General features: G+C 38.2%; 1 protein-coding gene across 1 annotated transcript in view; it reads right to left on the reverse strand.

Annotated features, from left to right (window-relative positions):
• LOC127633152 (astrotactin-2-like) overlaps positions 1 to 22,467 on the reverse strand; it is an 875,437-nt gene that overhangs the window by 275,776 nt on the left and 577,194 nt on the right. Inside the window, exons 12-13 of the mRNA XM_052112037.1 lie at positions 15,335 to 15,501; positions 13,792 to 13,980 (exon numbers count right to left, since the gene is read on the reverse strand). Of these exons, the coding sequence (XP_051967997.1) occupies positions 13,792 to 13,980; positions 15,335 to 15,501 (356 nt within the window). The remainder of the gene's footprint in view (positions 1 to 13,791; positions 13,981 to 15,334; positions 15,502 to 22,467) is intronic.

Below are 22,467 nucleotides of genomic sequence, written 5' to 3' on the forward strand. Positions count from 1 at the left end.
ATTAATTGGAGTCACAATCAAATTATAAATATCAGATACAACTGCATTTCCACAGGAACCAGTACCAGTGCATTGTCTATTAAACACACCAACAAATTCTAAATGTTCCTCAGCTTCACATAAAAATGGCAATCTGGAATTAACTACATTATGCAGGAAATTTTTTTAAGTGTACCCATGGATGGTGTGTACCTATCCAATGTTATTCTGCTAATAAAATCCTGTAGGCATATCAACATTGTAACAGCTTGAAGAAGCCATTTGAAAGGGAACATTAACACAAAGTTAGTTCTAAATAAATATAAAATCTAGAAAAACTGTTCTTTGGGTAGCAGTCCTGCAAAACTCATGAATATCAATTATTTTATGCACAATAAGAGATTATTTTAAACCACCTATTTTGATAAACAGTCGTTCTTAATGACCTATTCAATCACTCAAATAGATATTTCACATTATATGGTAATTTAATCTCTACGTCTGTCACTATCAGTTTTGGGATTTTTTTTAGTCATTAGATGAACGAATATATCAGCAATTTAACCAAGACCAAGATGGCACAGCTCACAAACACCCATCACACAACCCAGCCATGAAACACTCGGTTTATATAGGAAGGAAACGCACCATGTGTCAGTGCTCTCCATTAACAAGCAGCTCACCTGTTTACCCCACACCTGAGAGCGATTAAGAGAGATAAAGATAAATCCCACGCTCTGCCTTCCCCGCTGTATTGTTTGTGTGTAAGTGACACAATGGGGGACATATTTCACTTTTTTATTTCCTGGAAAAAAGCGTGAGCTGCAGAAAAAACTGCTGACACTAAATGACACCGGTAACAACTACACAAACATTTATTATAAATTCAAAATAACACATTCCAGCACCGGATCGGCAATAAAAACATTCACAGATCAGATGAAACCGAAACGCCAAATCAAGAACTGGAGATGTTTAGCACATGAAATGAGAAATATATTTACCTGAGAACGTAGTTACACATACTTCATATACATAACGTACAAAAGAAGGATCTCTTCAAGACACGACACGAAAAATCTTCTAAATTTTGGGAATCATTCAACAATTGAGCTTTGCTGCCCTCTATTGGACATTTCTTGTAATTGCCACTCAGAACTGGGTTTGAATTTTGGGAAGATTTTCTAGTATTTTTACACAGCAGCTGATTTTTTTAAAATTATATTTAATTTATATAAAAAATAAGATATGTTTATAACTTGAAATTCCAAGCATGTCAAATACCTCAAAACATGAATATACATAAAAAGGAATGACAACATTTAATGCGTTGCCATGGCAACAGTATTTAAGCTATCAAGAATCCCTTCAGAATTCTTGACATAATTCATAATTTTAAGCAATTCAGGTTAACATAATAGGGATATTTCAAAGTCTGTTAAAAGTGACACACTTCCTTCCACCAGTTGGTAGCGCTACAACCGTGGCCTCGTCGATGTGATCAGCCTGCAAGAACAAACATTTGGCTAAATTTTTATGTAAATCTCAACATGCATGCAGAAGATGTGAGATATAAGATATTTCCTTATTCCAATTTTTGACTTTATTTATTGCATCGCCATGGCAACACCATTCCATATATCAAAGCTTATGACTGTCAGCACGAAAGATGTCCGGCTTGATGATATCTATATGTGTACACCCATATTCAGGCCCCCCACCCCCACACTTTCAGTGCCTGGGCCCTAATAATCTTTAGAAGAACAATAGGGCTCTGCACTTTCAGTGCTTGGGCCCTGATAAGTGACCCTAATCTTTTGACCAGTACTGTATATATTACACATTAAAAAAGCAATGGTGATGAATGGGGCTGTGAAAATATCAATGATATTACAATGAAAAATGACATGGCTACTAATTAGACTTCCATCCATCCATCCATCGTCAACCGCTTATCCTGTGTACAGGGTCACGGGGGGCTGGAGCCTATCCCAGCTAACATTGGGCGAAAGGCGGGGGACACCCTGGACAGGTCGCCAGTCCATCGCAGGGCCACACATAGACAGACATACACTCACACTCACCTCCACATCCACACCTAGGGCAATTTTTTTGGAGACACCAATTAACCTAGCCTGCATGTCTTTTGGATGGTGGGAGGAAGCCGGAGTACCCGGAGAGAACCCACGCAGACACGGGGAGAACATGCAAACTCCACACAGAAAGGCCGGGGCAACCAGGGTTTACTAATTAGACTTAAATCTATCAAATAATTCAGGATCCTTTTAAATATATAAGACACAATTGGGGCACATGACAATGACCCAGAACTGTCTTGAATCTGCCAGAACAAGAAAAATCACATTTAAGACCTATATGTGTCTAAATTTGAGTGTGATGTTGTACAATGATCAGAAAGAGAAGAAAACTTTGTTTGAATTGTAATTTGATTTGATATATATTCTATCGCTCTGGTAACTATATGTGTGATTCTGTTGTCTTAAAAAAAATCTATTACATAATGCCTTGGTGAGTGTTCAAATATAAGAGCTGAGGGTACTTCGGCTGCTTAAAAAATGAGGCCTCTAGAAACTTCATGGCCTCTAGAAAGAACTGGATTAGCTCTGTTGACAGTCAACAGGCTAACATGCTCAGCAATGCCAGAAATTTGACCATGTCTGGACACATACTAGATCTGTAGCCTTCGGGCCAGCAGGGTTGAAACCTGTCCTACATCAGGTGTAGTGTGTTTTCTAGTCAGGTTTGTGCCATTGTCCTCAAAATGGCTTTGCTCTGGAAGCAATCACTACTTCTCTGTGTTCCAGGAAATATTTGGTGTTCTGTGTAAGATTAACTTTCTCTTTTTTGAGGTTTGTCTTGCAGAAGGCTGTGATTATACTCCAGACTAAGCCAGTGTGATTCCCAATGTGATCTGCCATCTGTTAGGATAGTTAGTTTAGATTGTTTAGTCTGTATAATCTTTAGTGACAGTTGATTTGAAGGTGGCTAGTTGGATTTGTTTTACTTCAAATTTGAGATATTAGCACGAAGTAACAAATCAAAGGAGGACTATAGTTAGGTTGCCACCTTTAGTGGGTGACTAAAGGATTTCTAGCAATGACTGAAAATATAGGTTTACAGCTTTTTTACAAATATTCTGTTTGAGTATCCTCAGGACGGAGAAACTTTCTCGTCCATACCATCCTCATCCTTCTCAACCTCAATCAGAGAAAAGGTTAAACTGTTGGGGACAAGGCTGGGGCATGTCCATCCTCTCTGATGGATAGTCTTTGTCTGTTCTGTCCCATAAGGATGTGAAGGAGAACTGCACTGAATGGCTTTCAAAAGAAACGTTGCGCTTGCACGGTTCACATGGCCTCTCTGAGCCTCTATTCTCAGATTGGCATGTCAATATCTATTAGTGGTTTCAATGGCTCTGACTGCGACCATACAGATGATGATCTCTGAGGAGCTCAAACACAGAACATTGCAACAAAAATATTTAATTGGAGGAGCAAAATTATACAAAATAGCTGGCCATTATGATACTGAAATGTAAGTCACTTTGATATTAACTTCTTGTTTATTTGTGGTATAAAAGCAATATCACACTTGCAATCGTACTGTTTTACTGAACAGTCTCATTGTATAGTATTAACATCATGCACAAACTACCGATACTTGAGCTCTATACAATATTTGTTAAGGACCTATTCATGAAAGTTATTAACGTGTAGCCACATTGGGTAAGTTACTCAAAAATGTAAGTCACTACAAATCACAAATTACTTCTAGAAATGTTAATCATATTACTTTACTGATTACCTCATCTAAAAAGTAATCAAATTACTAATTACTTTACATAACTTTCTATTATTTTGAATTAGTAAGCGGAAAACAAACTTTTTTGTGAAAAGTTCTTTCACAAAAAAGTTTGTTTTTCCGCTCACTAATTCAAAATAATCTACACAGATGAGCCCAAAAATTATGACCACTCACAGATGAAGTGAATGGCGTTGATCATCTCCTAACAAGGCCACATGTCAAGGTCTGGGTAGATTAGATGGTAAGCGAACAATCAGTTCTTGTAGTCAACATGTTGAATGCAGGTGAAATGGGCAGGAGTAAAGACCTGAACGACTAAGGGCCAAATTGTTATGGCCAGACGACTGGGTCAGAGCATCTCTGAAATCACAAAGCTTGTGGAGTGCTCCCGTCAGCAGTAGTGAGTACCTAAAACCGGGTGTTAGGTGCCAAAGGCTCATCGATGCACGAGGGCAGCGGACGCTATCCAGTCTGGGCCGAACCGACAGAAGGTCTACTGTGGCACAAGTCACAGGAAATTGTAATGATGTTATGGGAGGAATGTGTCACAACACACAGTTCATCGCACCCTGCTGCATATGGAGCTGCGTAACCCCATAGTTTGATGCACTGGGCAACGTTCTGCCGAGGAACCATGTGTCCGGCCATTCATGTGGACGTCAAATTGACATGTGCCACCTACCTAAATATTGTTGTAGACCAGGTACACCCTTTCACATTATTACAGGCAGCGTGCCACCAATAACTAATTTGCACAAACTGTTTCCATGGATGCATTTGGCCAATGCTGCATAAATATCACTAATATGAGGCACAATGTCAGAATAATTTTATTACAAAATTATCGATGTGCATAAAGTACCATGCTGTATCAGATCAAGGTATGAATACTTTGTATGTGATCTGTAAAAAGTATTGGCTGTGTGGCGTGTTACAGGTTAACGGCTCAGTAAATATTACCCACTGACTGTTTCCTTAGTATAAGGCATTAAAGATGCCCTGCACAGGATGAAAATTAATCTGATGAGTCAGTTTTATTCTGCCCATCCATTTGAGTGTTGCAGATAGACAAAGTGCCTTGAGGATGTTTCTCACTATAGTTAAAGTGTTTCGTTTCTGCACCACTAGTTTCACCAAACATAATTGCAACAATAATGGCAGTTTCCAAAACAGGTTTCCAGAAGATTCACCCTCATCCTTCATTGGTAGTACAGATACGTATTCCAGTCCCAAAATTAAACTCAAACAAACAGAAAAATGTTTTAGAAGCAAAAGTGACAGTTCACCTAAACATTATGTTTCTCTGATTTACTCACCTTGCTGTCCGAAATATGACTTTCTTTCTTTTATGGAACATGTATGAAGTGTTTTTGTCTATTCAAGTCAATGGCGTACAAAACTTTCAAGCTTCAAAAAGGAAATAAAGGCAGCCTAAAGGTAATACGATTCAAGTGGTTTAATCTGTCTTCTGAAGTGAGATTGGAAAACAGTGTAAGCTTCAAGATGTTATTTTTTTTTACACTCCGTGCAGTTGCCAGGTACTCAATCCTGATCAAGGAGGCTAACCATTCAACTAAAACAGCAAAACAGCATGATTTAAAACAAAAGGGCCATTGGTCAGAGAGGCCCCTGCAACTCACGGGACAGTGACATGGGGCAGACTCAGCATGACCTTCTGAACGTTTCCACACAGGCACCAAACTTTTGACTATGCATGTTGAGACAAAGCATACAAGATAAAGTTTATATCCCAGGCATAGACTGACTATATAATCTACAATAACAGATAATAAAGCATCACCATGCACCAAGTTAATGGAGCAACCATTTTAACTTTTAATCTGGTCTCCTATTAGGAAACTCTCAGTCTCAGAACCTCGTTCTTGAAGTTACACTCAAAAGTGTGAGATCTGAAGCCGTAAAAATTTCACACAAGTAACAGTACTTGTGGTTTAACCCTCTAAATGCACAGAATCTACCTGTTTGTACCAAAATTGAAGGACAGTTCAACACCACCGACTGAAGTATGTGGCAGGGAATTAACATCATCACGGACTACAAAGGGAATAAAAACTCTGCCGTGAACACCGCTGCCTCTCTCCCGGATGAGCTTAATAAATGTTATGCTCGTTTCGAGGACAATAACACTGTCCTCATGGAGAGAGCACTCGCGGCCGACGCTACAGATGATGGTTCACTCTCCGTCTCCGTTGCGGATGTAACCCGATCCTTCCGACGGGTGAACATCCGCAAAGCCTCGGGTCCAGACGGTATTCCGGGCTGCGTCATCAGAGCGTGCGCGAGCCAACTGGCTGGTGTTTTTCTGAACATTTTCAACCGGTCCCTCTCCCTGTCTGTAGTCCCCACTTGCTTCAAAACATCCACCATTGTGCCTATACAAAAGCAATAATAATAACTTGATTAAATGACTGGCATCCTGTTGCTCTGACCCCCATCATCAGCAAATGCTTTGAGAGGCTAATCAGAGATCACATCTGCTCTGTGCTGCTCATCTCTCTGGACCCTTTGCAGTTTGCCTATCGCAACAACCGCTCCACTGATGATACCATTGCATCTACAATACACACTGCTCTATCCCACCTGGAAAAAAGGAACACATATGTGAGAATTCTGTTTGTAGACTACAGCTCAGCATTCAACACCATAGTGCCCTCCATGCTTGATGTGAATCTCCGGGCTCTGGGCTTAAACAGCTCACTGTGCAGCTGGATCCTGGACTTCCTGTCAGGCAGACGTCAGGTGGTTAGAATGGGCAGCACCATCTCCTCATCACTGACCCTCAACACTGGAGCCCTGCAGGGCTGTGTTCTCAGCCGACTCCTGTATTCACTATACACACATGACTGTGTGGCAATGCCACATTAAGTTTTCTGACGATACGATGGTGGTAGGTCTGATCAATGACAATGATGAAACAGCCTACAGAGAGGAGGTGCACACACTGACACGCTGGTGTCAGGAGCACAACCTTTCCCTCAACGTCAGTAAAACCAAGAGGCTGTGTTCTCTGTCTTTCTTCCTGAAGTCCACTACAAGCTCCATCACCATTAATGGAGCACCGGTGGAGAGAGTCAGCAGCTTCAAGTTCCTCTGTGTCCACATTACTGAGGAACTCACATGGTCTGTCCACACTGAGGCCGTTGTGAAGAAAGCTCACCAGCACCTCTTCTTCCTTAGACAGCTGAGGAAGTTTGGAATGAACCACCACATCCTCACACGGTTCTACACCAGTACTGTAGACAGCATCCTGACTGGCTGCATCACCGACTGGTACGGCAATAGCACCGCCCACAACTGCAAAGCCTGCAAAGGGTGGTGCAAACTGCCAGACACATCATCAGATGTGAGCTTCCCTCCCTCCAGGACATATATAACAGGCGGTGTGTGAAAAACGCTCGGAGGATTTACTGTACATTGTATATTATTATTGTGTTGTGTAATTACGTGTACATTTGATATGTAAATTTTGTTGTGTAAATATGTTGTTTATTGTAATTTGGATATGTCTCATCACTGTCATGACTGCTATGTTGTTTGGAACTGCACACAAGACTTTCACCTACTGTTGCAGTTGTGTACATGGTAGTGTGACAATAAAGTGATTTGATTTGAAAACGTACACAATACCTAGCCTTGCTAGATAATTCTGAAAATGATGTTATGAACTGTGATCACTTTTAAAACTGACAAATTAATGATTATAGCCTGATGTACCTTTTAATATATGTGTAGTGAATTGTAATCACTTATAACTGACATTGGTGGTTTATAATTCTTAATCTTGTATTATCCATGTTGTAAACCATTTAACGATTCTGATTTATAATCAGATATTTTCATGTTTTGTTACTTGTATTATGAATATTCATGAATATAAGTTGTATTTAGTATGTAAATGCTTGCTTGTTTATGTTGAGAATGTTGATGTTAACAAATGTCATATCTCTTGCACCGTTTTCAAGATATATAATGTATGATTAAAACATGTACTTTTTCGAGCAGGAATGTTTATGAATCCTTTACACAAAGGATTGTAAAACAACTTTGAAAAGGAAGGAGTTGACCATGTGACTCAGAAAAGTCACTTCTAATTGGCTCAGGACACCTTTGGGGTGTCTACACTCAAGACACTGGTACCACGGAAGAATGCTCTATTCTCTCTCCTCTTGCTCCGTGCTCTGGCCCTCGTGGTTTGCAGCCTCGTCCAACACCCCTCAAGTTCTATACAATTTAGAGTCCAGAAAGCTCTCTGCTCTACAGTTAACACACGTAACTGGATTCACGAGTCCATATGTGGATGGCCTCACTTCAAAGCCCCACCTCACCATCCCAGCAACAGATATCCATGTCAGAGGTCCAAAACATAGACAGAACAACCAGACCTTTTTACAAAGAGCCAAAGAACCAAAGCAACACAAGGAAATACAAGGAAACGCAAGTACATCTCCACACATTGCTGAAAGTGCTGGTGTCTCTCTAATATAATTAGAGTTACCCGATTGCAAATAGAGTTAGACTGAATTAAGTATCAATGGTTCTCAAAGCATTGTCTACTGACTCCATAAAGTAAATTTTCTCTGTATAGATAATTTCCATGACCATTTCGAAGGGGAGACATTGAACTCAGTTTCCCAGAAACATTTGAGTTCTCTCTCTCTCCGCAGCCAGCCTGACTGCTACATCTACAGCCTCGCTGCCCTCTAAAGAGACATATCTACACAAAGGAATTCCCCTCCTTCTGGACAAAGAGACCACGTTTTTCAAAACCTCACCATTTGGCCACGGTAGAGTAAGATTAACTTAGCTTTGTTCCAGTCGTTTAGTGTCCTTGGTACAACCGGTTCATTTCATCTTCACTGCGAGACAACAGTGAATTTATTTAGAAAACGGAAAAGGCGACCAGCTTCCCTTCTCAATCGTTTTCTCTCAACGTTGACTACCTCCCGTGTTTCTCGCGATCACCGGACCCGAGAAACAACACAGAGACGTGTCTTTTCGCTGACGAGCGTGAGACAAAGGACCGAATCCAGATTGTTTTCTCCTGACCGCTCAATGCAACAGGAATCCAACAGACAACCCTGCTGAAATCACACAGGATTTCACAAGTAAGGCTTGATATCTGGGAAGATTTAGTTTAGAAACTGTGACTTTTCTTATAAAGCTAAATCATATATTTGATCGCTGAATGTTTAATGGTTTGTTTACATTTGTATGTTAACTACAATCGCTGAACGTTTGATGTTTTGTTTACAACTGTACATTTAACTACGATCGCTGATTGCTGTTTGGAGTTAAGAGATCGTCATTTTTGGGGAAATGCTATTTTATTGAGTGATCTGAATCAACGATTCAATCGTGCTGTCACCAGCATGTCTCCTCTGTTACATTGCATGAACCCCTGTTTGTTCACTCTCTCTCTCTCTCTCTCTCTCTCTCACGCACACTGAAATTCATGGAGCGAGCAGCAGTTTATGCTGCGGTTTATGTATGAATCAGGCTGGTGTTTTTCAAATTCTCCCACCTGTTTCGTTCAGTTCCTTTGTGTGTCTGCTCATTATCACCCACACGTGGTATTAGCTCCGTTGTGCTGGATCTGATCCAGCCATCTTGCTTTCCCTACACCTTCACATAATCGTTGGCTCCGCCCTTTCCGGCCTAGCCCTCCATTTTGAATTAGCTCCACACGAGGAGTTTAGTCCGCCATTTTGTGTCTTCGTTACCGACTCGGCACACACACACATACACTAGCATATAGCTCCACCATTTAGTTACGATTTCCATTTTATGTTTTTGTGTTATATTCATTTAGTATTGGCAGTGTTCATTGCTGTTTGATTATAATAAATATTGATTATAATAAATCTTGTTATATTGTAATAAGTGCTCCTGGTTTGTTTGTTTGAATATTGTGTTGAAGCCAGCCTCTGCCACGTCAAGAACTACCTTAAGTATTGTTAAATTGTTGTTGTTAGAAGCAAACCTTTGGATCCGTATGGCAATAATCCGACTAGCTTCTTCCCCTTTTTGATTATTTTGAATTTTATGAGACTTGATCAGTCACTTACTATCATTTATCTCTTGTCAAAGTGTGGTGCCCCGAGGATAGAATTTAACGAATTAAATTATATTATTTAATTTAATTATTAATTAATAATGAATAAACGCTAATTATAAATTATGTCTTTACTCTTGCTTGTGTGATATTGCTTAAATATATATATATATATACATATATAAGTATATATATATACACACACACACATATATATATATATTTAAGCAATATCACCACGACCAACAGTGTGATATAGCCCTACATTTTGAATTAGCTCCACACGAGGAGTTTAGTCCGCCATTTATATATATATATATATATATATATATATATATATATTATATATATCCCTACTCAAATGGACGAATTACAACCTTACACCTCTCTTTTAATTTTTGTAGGGCTATATCACACTGTTGGTCGTGTGATATTGCTTAAATATATATATATATATGTGTGTGTGTATATATATATATATATATTTATTTATTCCTCAAGAATTCATGTGAGTGTTTTCACAAATTTATGAGCTTCACATATCACTGCTGCTTTCAACTCTCCTGTCCGCTTGCCCCATAAAACTCCATTGTTTTGTTTTTTTACAGTATACACTATGTCTTCAGTTCTGAGGGACAATCTAAATAGTTTTTTAGTGGTAGATATTAAGTAAATAACCCAGAATACTCCTTAAGACAAAATAACTCATGGTCACATTGAACGAGCGATACATTTTGTGGCCCCCATTTAGTTAATCCTTTTAAACAAGGACCAAAAACAATAAAAAAGCATCTCCTTCATCTCCAATAAATCTCAGCTTGAGCATTCTATTGTTGCTCACAAAAAAACATTAATCTGCGAAAGATAAAGGAAGACAAACGCAAATCACAACAGAGCCCTTCTGAAAGGCGTTATCCACAATCCACCATCTTATCCTGTGGAGAACATTGTGTTCTTGCTGGGAATAAGTACTTTATATTTCCTCCATTTCAGTCCATTTAGTGTGTAAAAGCACTGACTTACAAAATGTTTGAATGCATTCTAAAAGCATCTGTTTGAGTATTGTTTTTGAGGAACTTTGGTGAAAATAAGTACTAAATTTGTCAATAATATATCTTATTATTCTTATCATGTTTTTTTTTTTTTTTTTTGAGAAAATCCTAACCCTACATATGAAAAATAGTAAAAGTGATCCTTGCCTCAGCAAACAAAAAAAAAAACTTCAACAGTCTTGCCTTCACAAGAATCTGAGTCTCGGTACAGTTTATGTAATGTCAAAAAGAGTCAATTGATTATTTACGGGCACGTTTGAAATGTTCAGTTGCCTGTGTGAGGTTGTCAGTTATTTCTCTTATAGTCTGCATCTTAACTAAGCATTGTTTCACCAAAAAAAATCCTTATCAGTTCAGCAATAGACTGACAGGAGGTCATTTATTATTTCTGCTATTAGACTTTACAATTCATCTATCCACCATGCACAAAGACATCTTTGATCCTTAGAGAACCAGGACTAAATGAGGTGCCTTGTTTATAATGTATGTATTTTTATATAGTACAACTGTCAAATGTTTATTGTTATGTTGTGTGTGTACACAACAGTGTGTATTTACTGTGTCTATATTGTTGCTAAAGCACTTAAATTAAACTTTCTATATCTATCTGTCTTGACAGAATGGGTTGTACATTTTTGAATCACTCAGTCATCTCGTTCGTGAACAAGGATCTGCTGAATGACTGAAAGAGAAGAAACATGTCATTCGTTCAGTTCGGTATGCTAGTCAAACACATTCAACAAGGAGAAAAGTTTGGTAAAAAGTTTATAGGTATACACAAAACAGAATAACCCCTTTATGATTGTGTAAATATGACTGAAGACCATACACTTATCTTATGCAGTGTTTCTTCTCAAGTAAATGAATCTTGTTTTAAGGGTTTTTAGATAGCTTTACTGTAAAATAAGTAAATAAAGATGAATTAAAAAATATTGTTTTGCAGTGAGAAAGTGAAGCGACACGAGATGAATCTGGTGCAAAAGCATAATGCATTGCTTGGGTCTTTAGTGATCCGTGACCTCATTCCACCCCCTGTACCTCATCCATTTTTTGGAGTGAAGCTCAAACCTCTTCAGTATTCCTCATCCGTTCTCTTCAGAATAATGCAACAGACAAAAACGTCAAAATTGCAAAAAATAAATAAATTATAACTGCTTTTTTATTAATTATCACAAGTGTATAGGGTCATTAAAGACACTAGATATGCAATAGTGTCTTTTTTTGCGCTTAAATAAATAACATTTGTATGATTATTTTGTGTCTACATATTTTCCTACCATATGACATGCACATTTCTTTGTTTATTACTAGACAAATGAGTACTTCATTCTCTACTATACTCCATTACTACTTATATCATGTTATATCTTGATACATTACTAATATATCATGTTGATTTTTTGTATGACAATGGTGAATTATCAGTATTCCATATGAGTGTATGCATACATATTGCTATTTCTTCCTCAAGGTGACGCTGATGTGTCAGGGATTGACTTGATGTACATTTGACATTGGAATTTTTTAAAATCTGGTAAATTACTAATTATTTTCCACCCACGGTTTGAGTGTAAAATAAACAACACAAAGAGGTTTCTTCACAATTGCCCAGCAAAATGTATCATTCCCAGATACGTTGACCAGCACCTAATCTTCTTAATGGAAAACCCATGTGCTGTTTTAAAATACAGCCAAGCAGATATAACATTTGACACAGAGTAATGTCTGTTCACAATCTGATGTCATACACCTGTAAGAACCTCTATGCATTAATATCCACACAAATGTATACAATCAAAGAAGCACAACATTATGACTGATTCTTGAAACAGGCAGCAGTGAGCTCAATTGTGTGAAACAGCAGAGTTATCTTTGAAAGGGAAACATTAGTCTTTATTCTGCAGACAGTGAAATGGCTTTCAGGGGTTTGACAGTGGCAGTATAGCACTGAAATTACCACTGACACACAACACTGATGAGCTAATAGAGACTGAGGGTTTGTGTTCATCAGAAGAACCGCTTCGCCACAACAAGCCCATCTAGTGTAAGTGAATGTGAAAGCTGCAAATGGACATCGAAGTAGTCATGTTGGTTTTAAATTAATGTAATTATTTTTAAATGGGACACATTCTGTGAAAGATGTTTGTGGAATAAAGTTTCTCTTTCTCTAGTCGGACAGAAGTACTGAAAAAGTATTGTTTCTTGACATAATCAAAACATATAGCAATTAAGCTTTACCCCCCTTTTTCAGTGGCCTTGGTTCTGCAAGTATTCTTCCAGTTTGTTTTCTCCACAGGGATTTAAAAAAAGTAATCAGTAAAGAGTTCTAAGCTATGAACCAAACCAACCAGCTCTGAGATGAATCACAACTTTACAGATTTTGATTTGTAAAAGAAAAGTTGCTGAAAATAAGGGATGGAGGGATGAAATATTCATCCAATGTAGCATTGTCAATCACGTTATCGAATCGGTTTTGACGGCACAATATAAAACAATATCATCCAAATTGGAGGGCCTACACAAACTTCTTGAATAGGAATTTGGCAATTTAGCACAAACATTTTTATGAAATCATACTGACTTCTACAAAAAAATATGCCATCGCTTAACATTCTTCAAGCTCATGACTGTCTTGAAAGGTTTTTATACATTATTGTTAAAAACCAAGTTCTTCATGGGAAAAATATACAGAATGAGATCTGGAACCCCACTATTGCACTATATATCACAATAAATAATTATAAAGAAAAAGACAATGTATAAAACCATGAAAATCATATAATGTCTAAATTGCTAAACATCCAAAAGCTGAAGCCACTGTAGAGAGACAGAAGCGGTTCTGTAAGCACAGACAGAACTCACCTAAATGTCATCTGAAAGACTTGTCCCAGGTTAACCTGCTGGCTTTTATTATTGTATCCATGCAGCATCTCGCGGAAGAGCGTGTTGTTGAAGCGGACGTCTTGTCTTGGGCATTTGGGCCCTTTACAGTGATCAGCGAGAAGAAGACAGCTGTGCCCGTCAGCCGCCAACTTATATTCCTGCACACACCTGAGTGATCACACACAAAAAACTTACTATATATTGAATGTGTTACTGCATGATGATGAAGCATCAAAAATTAAATAAAGACAAATAAACATGAAAACAAAATTAGCACATTATCACATTTATAATAAAATCTAAGCACCTATATATCTGTATGTCTATCTGTCGGTCTGTCTGTCTGTCTGTATATATATTTTTATATTGTAAGTAACCAGTCAAATTCTTGTTTTACTTTAATCTATTTTGAATACTATTCTGATGCTAGTGAAACTTTGTAATGTGGTGCTTTTCGTACCACTGTCTCCTTATGATAATTCGCTTTGGATAAAAGCATCTGCCAAATGAATAAATGTAAATGTAAGTCTGTGTTTGAGACAAGGCTAAAACTGTAAAATATGTACATAAAGATATTTGACAAGTACCAAAAATAAATGATAAAGGCCTGGTAAAACTTTAAAAGTCAGTTTAATGCGACCTAAATGTGGCCTTAAATGTGACCTTAAAATTTGAAATTTTATCAAATTAATACAAGTAGTTAAACAAACACCCATGTACAAATTTCTGTATCAATCAATCAGTCAGTCAATCTATCTTATTTTGATAGTTCTTTGTGTACAAAAATTTGGTAAATTGCGTGTAACTGTCAACTAGCCTTTCCCTCTGAATTATTTTTATTTTTTTTAAATCTAATTCTCAGTATTTATTAAATGTTTTAATTGAGAATGGTTCTGATAAGAAAATATAATTAATACAAATCTAGCATTCAATTGATCTGATTGCATTAATTTTGTATCGCACAGTCCATCATACAATGTTTTATTTTTATTTTTTAAGAGTATGGTCTGCTCTTATATAGCACCTTTTTAACCTTAGCGGTTTTACAGGGCTTTACACAGCGACTCATTCACCCATTGACGGCAGAGCTGCCATGCAAGGTGTTAGCCTGCCATTGGGAGCAACTTGGGGTTCAGTGTCTTTCCCAAGGACACTTTGGCATGTTGAGTCATGTGGGCCAGGAATCGAACTGCCAACCCTGCGATTAGTGCCCAACCCACTCTACCACCTGAGCCACACCCTGAGCCACAACCACCCCTTACCTGTGACAGTAGCCAAATGTTTAGCATACATTGGAACTACTTCAATATTATTTGATAAGCAACCCAGTTGGTTGAGAGAATGTACAGAGCATGCAGAGCTGGAATATAGACACAGTTGTCAACTGTGAAGAAGCTCAAATATAGTTACTTCATAATTCACATAAGTCCATTTGAGTTATGACTTAAATATTGATCTAAGATGTGTGTAAACTTTTGACTGGTAATGTATTTGTGTATATGTATATGTGTGCTCTTCTCACTCGCAGAACATAAGCACATTGCTGGAGGTGGGGTCATCAGGTAGAGGAACCAGTTCCTGAAGACACAACTGCTCACAGCCACCATTAAACCCATCCGTACAGTCCGTGCCAAGAGAGTAGTCATAGCAACCCGAACCATCCTTCATAGGCCGCAAGCCTTCTGGACACTACACATTGTGTGTGTGTATGAGAGAGAGAGAGGAGAGAGAGAGAGAGAGAGAGAGAGAGAGAGAGAGAGAGAGAGAGAGATCAACATCTGGTCTTTCTGTTACCAGGAAACAACAAAGGGACAATGGGAAAGAACGTTTGACTCAGAAGGGAGTTATTATATTTTGTGATGAAAAATTGTGTTTCTCAGGAAGGAAAGAGCACTAATGATGTTTGCCAAGGCAGAATTATAGAATTCAGAAAATGAATCATAGCTTCAAGAACACCCATTAAACCATTGAACATGTGGAACAGAGATATCCAGATATAGGTCACAATGGTGCCTGCCCACTTTTTCAGTTGTCATGACTTAGGAAGTTTTTCTTCCATTAATTGTTTTTCCCATAAAATCCTTCAGAAGTGTTCAATCCAGCTTCGAGGTGAATTACAACATAACATTTTTTGACTTGAAGCAGAAAAGTATTTGAAAACCAGATAAAAAAACGACGGTACAAGATTGTGCACTTGAACGTCTTTCATGATGGAATGAACTACAACCCACAAAGCATTGTGATTGACTTAATCTAATTAAAATCAATGGAAAAGATATAAAACTATTGATTAAACATTGTTGATGAGTATAGCAAGAATATTTAGTCTATTGCAAAATATTCAGATATATACAAATATACCATATTTTTAGAGGGTAGGGAGACCGACTCAATTGCGTCATTTAAATTAATTTGTTTGCCACAAATTTCAAAATTAATGTTAAAATAACCTGGACTGATTGTTCTGCATTTGCCTTGGTGTTCTGAGTGGTTGCTTGGGTGTTACTATGCAGTGCTAGGATGTTACTTCCCGCTCAAAGTCAAAAGAGGACACATGTTTTTATCATCTGCCAGGTGGATATTAGCATGTGGACATTAGAAAACACCTCTACTTTGGTAGCTTTATGTTGCCTTGAAAAAGGCCTAATGATTTAATCTAAATAAGTTTAAGATGACTGTGAGTGGATGTGGATGTAAATAGTTCCTCTAAAGCTGTCACAGGTAAGGTTTGTGTGATTTGTTTATGGTCACTAGTTTCTCTTTTGTGCACATCTTTATGTTTAAGCTGTGCTTGGGAGCTCCCAAATCAATTACATTGAAGAATGTTCTGTGAGAATAGTTTTTTCTTGATGTTGTTATTAGTAAAGGATACTGATGCACAGATATATTAAAGTGAGATGACAGTAAACAGCGGCCAGAGACTCTTTACAAACTTCCAATTCGTAGCAGATTTTTATGACATGTCCTACGGGAGCTCTGAAATGTATGTGAATGTGCACAAAGATAACGAGCCGTCTATCTGTTGACAATGATAAAATTATCTTACAGTTGTGTTTAAGTAGCATTGTGTGCTCAGCGTTGAAGATTGCACTCTTTTGAGAATACTCTGTGACAAACACAAAGACAATCTAATAAACAACTGAAAAAGTAATCCCTTTCCCTCTCATCGAACAAGTAATTTATTATGAAGTATATGAGTCACTAAACTACATAAGGAAAAAACAAATAATCGTAGATAGTATGGGGAATTGCTGAATCGACAGAAGGGTGAATCTCATCATAATCACAATCAAAGAAATAAATTAAGCATAAAGAAAATGAAGCATGTTTTTAGAACCAGTAGGATTTTCTGGCATTGTGACTATTTTTCATGACAATAAAGCACATTTCCACCGAAATCAGGTGCTGTTGTGTGTCTGTTTGTTGCTTGTACGTTAGTGTGATGACTCTGGGCGGACATATTACAAAGGTTCTGCCCCTCACACCATTGTTTATGCTGCATTACCATGTTAATTTTTCTTAATCGTGATTAACACATTTACCGTTAATGCAGCATAAACACTGGTGTGAAATGGCGGAGCCTTTGTAATGTGTCCGTTCTGAGTCATTATACTGACGTACAGACCACAAACAGAGACACAACAGTGGCAGAGTCTTTCTACCAAGTAGAGCCTAAAATAAGTATAGAATAAAACAGCATAACGCGGCTGTCCCATAGATATTCTACGGGTGGTACTCTCATAACGCTAGTTGACCGTTACCTCTCTCTTATGATAGAGCTGCAAAGGTTGTTATCTCAGTAAATAAAAGACTCTCTGACAGCTTTTAACTGTCAGTGATGAAATGATGGAGAAAGGAGCTCTTAGAGTTTTTGATGGACAAAACATGCACAGACGGGACTGGATACTGGCATTGCTGCCCTGACGTGAATCATGAACGCAGCTTCACGATTGCTGTAGCAAAGCAGATAGCCACAGTCTACCAGCAGATTTATATTGTGGAGGATGAGAGTTCAAGGGATGTAATGCCCATTACAATGAATATGCAACCTATGTGGGGACTAGTACTTTCAATTAGTCAACCTCCCACTTAGACTTTTGAAACATTTAATGTTACGTAAACTGGTGATATTTGAGTGCATTTCTATCTTTATATTGTTGAAGGCTTTGTTTGGAAAATGTTAATAAAGCATTATATTGCAACATATTGTTTTTTCTTTTCATAAGATGGAAATAAATACATGTTGGCAAGAAAATAAGCATATATAGTGTCAATGTTCAGCACTTCTAACAGCTGTGATTAATTGCGATTAAAAATGTTATTCAACTGATAGCACTAATATTAGGGGTGTGCAGCAAAGCTATTATCTGTATTCGTATCAGTATCTGTTCATATGACAAAATTATCTGTATTTGTCTCTGTATTTATATAGAATTGGGTGCAGGCGGGGCTTAAAACTAAATGAAATGTTGATTTTTAAATGTTACTCTTACATTTATAGTTTCTATTAATAAAATATGCCTTTTCATAATAATAGCCTAATAATAATAATAGTATCAATAATAATAATGATAATAATAATAATTAATTATGTCCTGTAAGTATTTTTACAATAAGAATTTCTTTATTATTATTATTTATAAAAAATATTAATAAAGAAAATAAAATAATGTTACATTTATATAGTGCCTCACCAGAGGTGCACAGTTTAAAGAAGAAGAAAAAAATTTCAGTGTTCAGTTTCTTCATTTTACATATGGAGGAATATTCCTAATAGATCAATACTCTATGGAGCATTTTAATTTTTTTTTTCAGAATAAAGTCTTAACCAGATCATTCCAGATCGGTGGGGCAAGGAGTGTCTAATAAGTTTACACGTAAAATGTGAAAGTCTCTGGATACAAAAATAGTCATCTGTGGTACCTTTTGAAAGCTTAGAATTCACAGAACTCTATCACTTTTTTTACATAAAACAACAGGAAAATAACAGAAAACCTATACATCGCAAATGTGAATATGAATATGTAAGAACAAGTATGAATATGAATATAAAATATTACACAGTAAAATAAGGTTCCATTTGTTTATCAACTTTAGTCAACATGAACTAACAATATTTTACAGCATTTGTTAATTTTGGATAATGTAATTTCAACATATATTAATACATTTAAAAAATCAAAAGTTGTATTTGTTAACATTAGTTTATGCATCATGAAATAACACTAACTTACAATGAGCAAGTACAACCACCCCATTATTTATACCACAATCAATGGAAACACTGGTAAATGCTCCACGCTGCAAAGACAATTATTTAAAAAAGACATTCTCATAACAGATGTAATACTAAAGATTTTTCAATCCGTTCACAGGAGGATCACAGGAGACTGTGAATTAAAAATCAAGGAATCACAAGCAACAACAACATCAAATGAGAAATCAGTGGTAGTCCTGTACTTGAGCCACTCCGTTATGGACAGCACACCAAATAATTTTACCGTAATGCATTCCAGGACTAGGTGAACCTGTAAACTTGTACTGATGCTAGTTTGATACTAGTACTAACAGTTTTGAAAATGTATTTGAAAATTTTATCAAATAGAACCAAAGTGATAGGTAGACCTAATATAAAATTCAAAGTCATAAGTCAAAGTTTTATTTTTCAAATTTTCAACAACACAGCAAATAGCAGTACTTGCCCTCATTTGTTGAAAATGATGTGACTCAGTATACATAATATCGCAGCATTTCCGCAGTTAACTGTGTGGCGCTAAAAGCGTAAATGTTCTCCCGAACAGATTAGGGTTTTAAAGGTTAATGCTCTATCAAGTTTCACCAAAACATACTTCCCCACCTTTAAACCTAAACCTAACCTATAGTGTCATAAAAGCAAATATGATATGAAAAATTCAATTTCTGAAGCATCCATATCATTTTGTGGTGCTTCTATGACAGTTTTGGCTCACATGTCGACTTGCATGCTCATAAGGACTCGTATTCTGGTCCTTTGCATCACAAGTGCAACTCAGATGATACTGCATAATTTGATTAAACTCGAAAAAGCTTTTAAATGTAGTTGGTTATGTAATGAATTAAAATTGATCGGTTTACATGTCATTCCAAGGGGAGATTTTAAAATGTCAATCTTAGGGGGGCTCAGCCCCCAATTACACTATAAAATTTGCACATTTAATGTATTCCACTCTGTTGCACAGATGGTATTTTATTTTTTTAATTACTGTTACATCATTCAAGCTAGCCTGATAATATATATAATTCAGAATATTGTAATTTTCTATAAAATATTTTTTGTATTTATTTTTTTATAAAAAATAACCTCCAGAAGATATTTCTATTTCTGTCATTAACTTGTGACTCAATTATTTTGAATTTGTTTACCAAAAAGATTTATTGAGATTTGTTCACTGATTCATTCAGTTCCCTTACGAGGGAACTAGCGATGCGTCGATGACGCTTTGGGAACGCCTTTGCGTGATTACCTCTGAAGCACGTATGTCAACTAGTCAATGGAATGAATGAACGCCACGGGCGGGTGACGTCATGACCAGGAAAGGATATAAGCACATCCGGTGCGTTATTCGCGTTAGCTTTTGTGCCTCAGCAAAGCGCTCTGTGTCAAAACTGTGTCATATTTATTGTTGTCTGTCTCTCATTATATTGGATATTATGGCGAAACAACTATTTAAAGCCTGTGCTTCTCCTTGCCCTCGTTATATCACGGGTGGAGATACACATGAGCTTTGTGTAGTTTGTTTGGGAGTGGAGCATGCGATGTCAGCCTTCGAGGAGACTGACTGTCAGCATTGTGAGCATCTGCCGCTCCGCATGCTCCGCTCCCGTCTGTCCGCATTTGAGGATGATGGACAGGTTCGCGAACCTCAGGGTTCTGGACCCGCGGCTGCCGAGGCAGCACGGATAAGGCTCACTTGGGGTTCGCAAATGGATCTCTCGGCGGGGTTGGAGACAGGCTCTGCCTTATCTCCTCCTTTACCCGAGGGATCCATTGCTCTCTTGCCGGTGTCGGAAGCCCGCGCTGCGGCTTCTTCCGCCCGGGAAGAGAGCCCGACGCTTCGGTGCTCTAGCTCTGAGGAGGTAGAGTTACTGAGCATTTGTGAGAGTGACACAAACACAATAAGGCGAGAGGATTCGCTATCCCTCTCCCCAGCATATGAGGAGCTTATTGAGGTGATAACTCGTGCTGTTAATAAATTAAATATTGACTGGCCAGCAGAAAAAAGAGATACTCGTCCTAAAAGCAAATTAGACGAGCATTTTCTCACATCTAATGTTTCATCTCAACCACGGGCCCTTCCATTTTTTCCTGATCTACATAGTGACCTATGTAGATCATGGAATAAACCATATTCGTCATGTCTTTTTAGTCCCCATGTTCACACATATTCAAATATAAAGGGGCTGAAAGATTTTGGTTATGGGTCGATGCCCCCAGCGGAACAGACACCCGCGAGCTATCTGTCTCCTGGGTCAGCATCGTCCCTGAAGGATCCCATGTTGCCGAATAAACCACTAAAAACCACATCCAATTTAGTGAGTAAGGCTTATACGGCAGCAGGTCAAGCTGGAGCCTGTCTGCACACGATGGCAGTGCTCCAAGCCTATCAGGCAGATCTGCTGGGGGATATCGATAGGAGTGAGGGAGTTAGTCCCGACGAAATTCGAGAACTTCGTCAGGCTACAGATCTTTCTCTCAGAGCTACGAAGGAGACCGCCCGTGCTATTGGGCGGTCTATGGCAGCCCTCGTAGCTACTGAGAGACATCTTTGGTTAAATCTTGCAGAGATTAAAGATAAAGAGCGGGCTTTTCTTTTAGATGCCCCTATGTCTCCCTCTGGTCTTTTCGGTGACTACGGTTGTTGAAAGGTTTCAAGAAAATAAAAAACAATCTGAGGCTTTTAAAAAATTCCTTCCTCGCCGAGTCCATCCCCCTGGGGATGCTGGGCGTGAGCATCCCCAGCCAAGTTCCTCGCAACGTGTGCAACAGAAAATAAGTGTTGCGTCTCGTGCTCCCCCGAATAAATCTTGGGGACCGAGCCAACGCTCTCAGCCGAAGTCGGCTAAGTCTAAGCCGGATCTGAGGACCGTACTTACGGCTAACAAGCAGCTGTTCCTTTAACAAAAGAGACCAGTCTCGAGATACTGGTACCCTTAGTAGATTTTCTGACAGAGTGGAAGAATCTGACGAATATATCTCCTTGGGTCCTGCAGATAATAGAGAAAGGTTACAGAATCCAATTCGGTTCTCCTCCGCCTCGTTACAACGGGGTGTTACTCACGGTAGTACATCCCGAGCAGGCTCTGGTAATGGAGCAAGAAGTAGAGTCTCTCCCCCGACAAAGAATCGGGGTTTTACAGCCGATACTTCATTGTTCCAAAAAAGGATGGGGGGTTGCGTCCAATTTTAGATCTCTGTTTGCTGAATCGTGCAGTCATGAAATTGAAATTCAAGATGCTCACACTCAAACAGATAGTGACTCAAATCAGATCCGAGGACTGGTTTGTCACGATAGATTTGAAGGACGCTTACTTCCATGTCTCCATCCTCCCTCAACACAGTTGAGGGAGGCAAAGAATACCAATATCGGGTGCTTCCATTCGGTCTAGCTCTGTCAC

This window comes from Xyrauchen texanus, chromosome 3 (assembly GCF_025860055.1).
Source record: "Xyrauchen texanus isolate HMW12.3.18 chromosome 3, RBS_HiC_50CHRs, whole genome shotgun sequence".
Lineage (NCBI taxonomy): Eukaryota > Metazoa > Chordata > Actinopteri > Cypriniformes > Catostomidae > Xyrauchen > Xyrauchen texanus.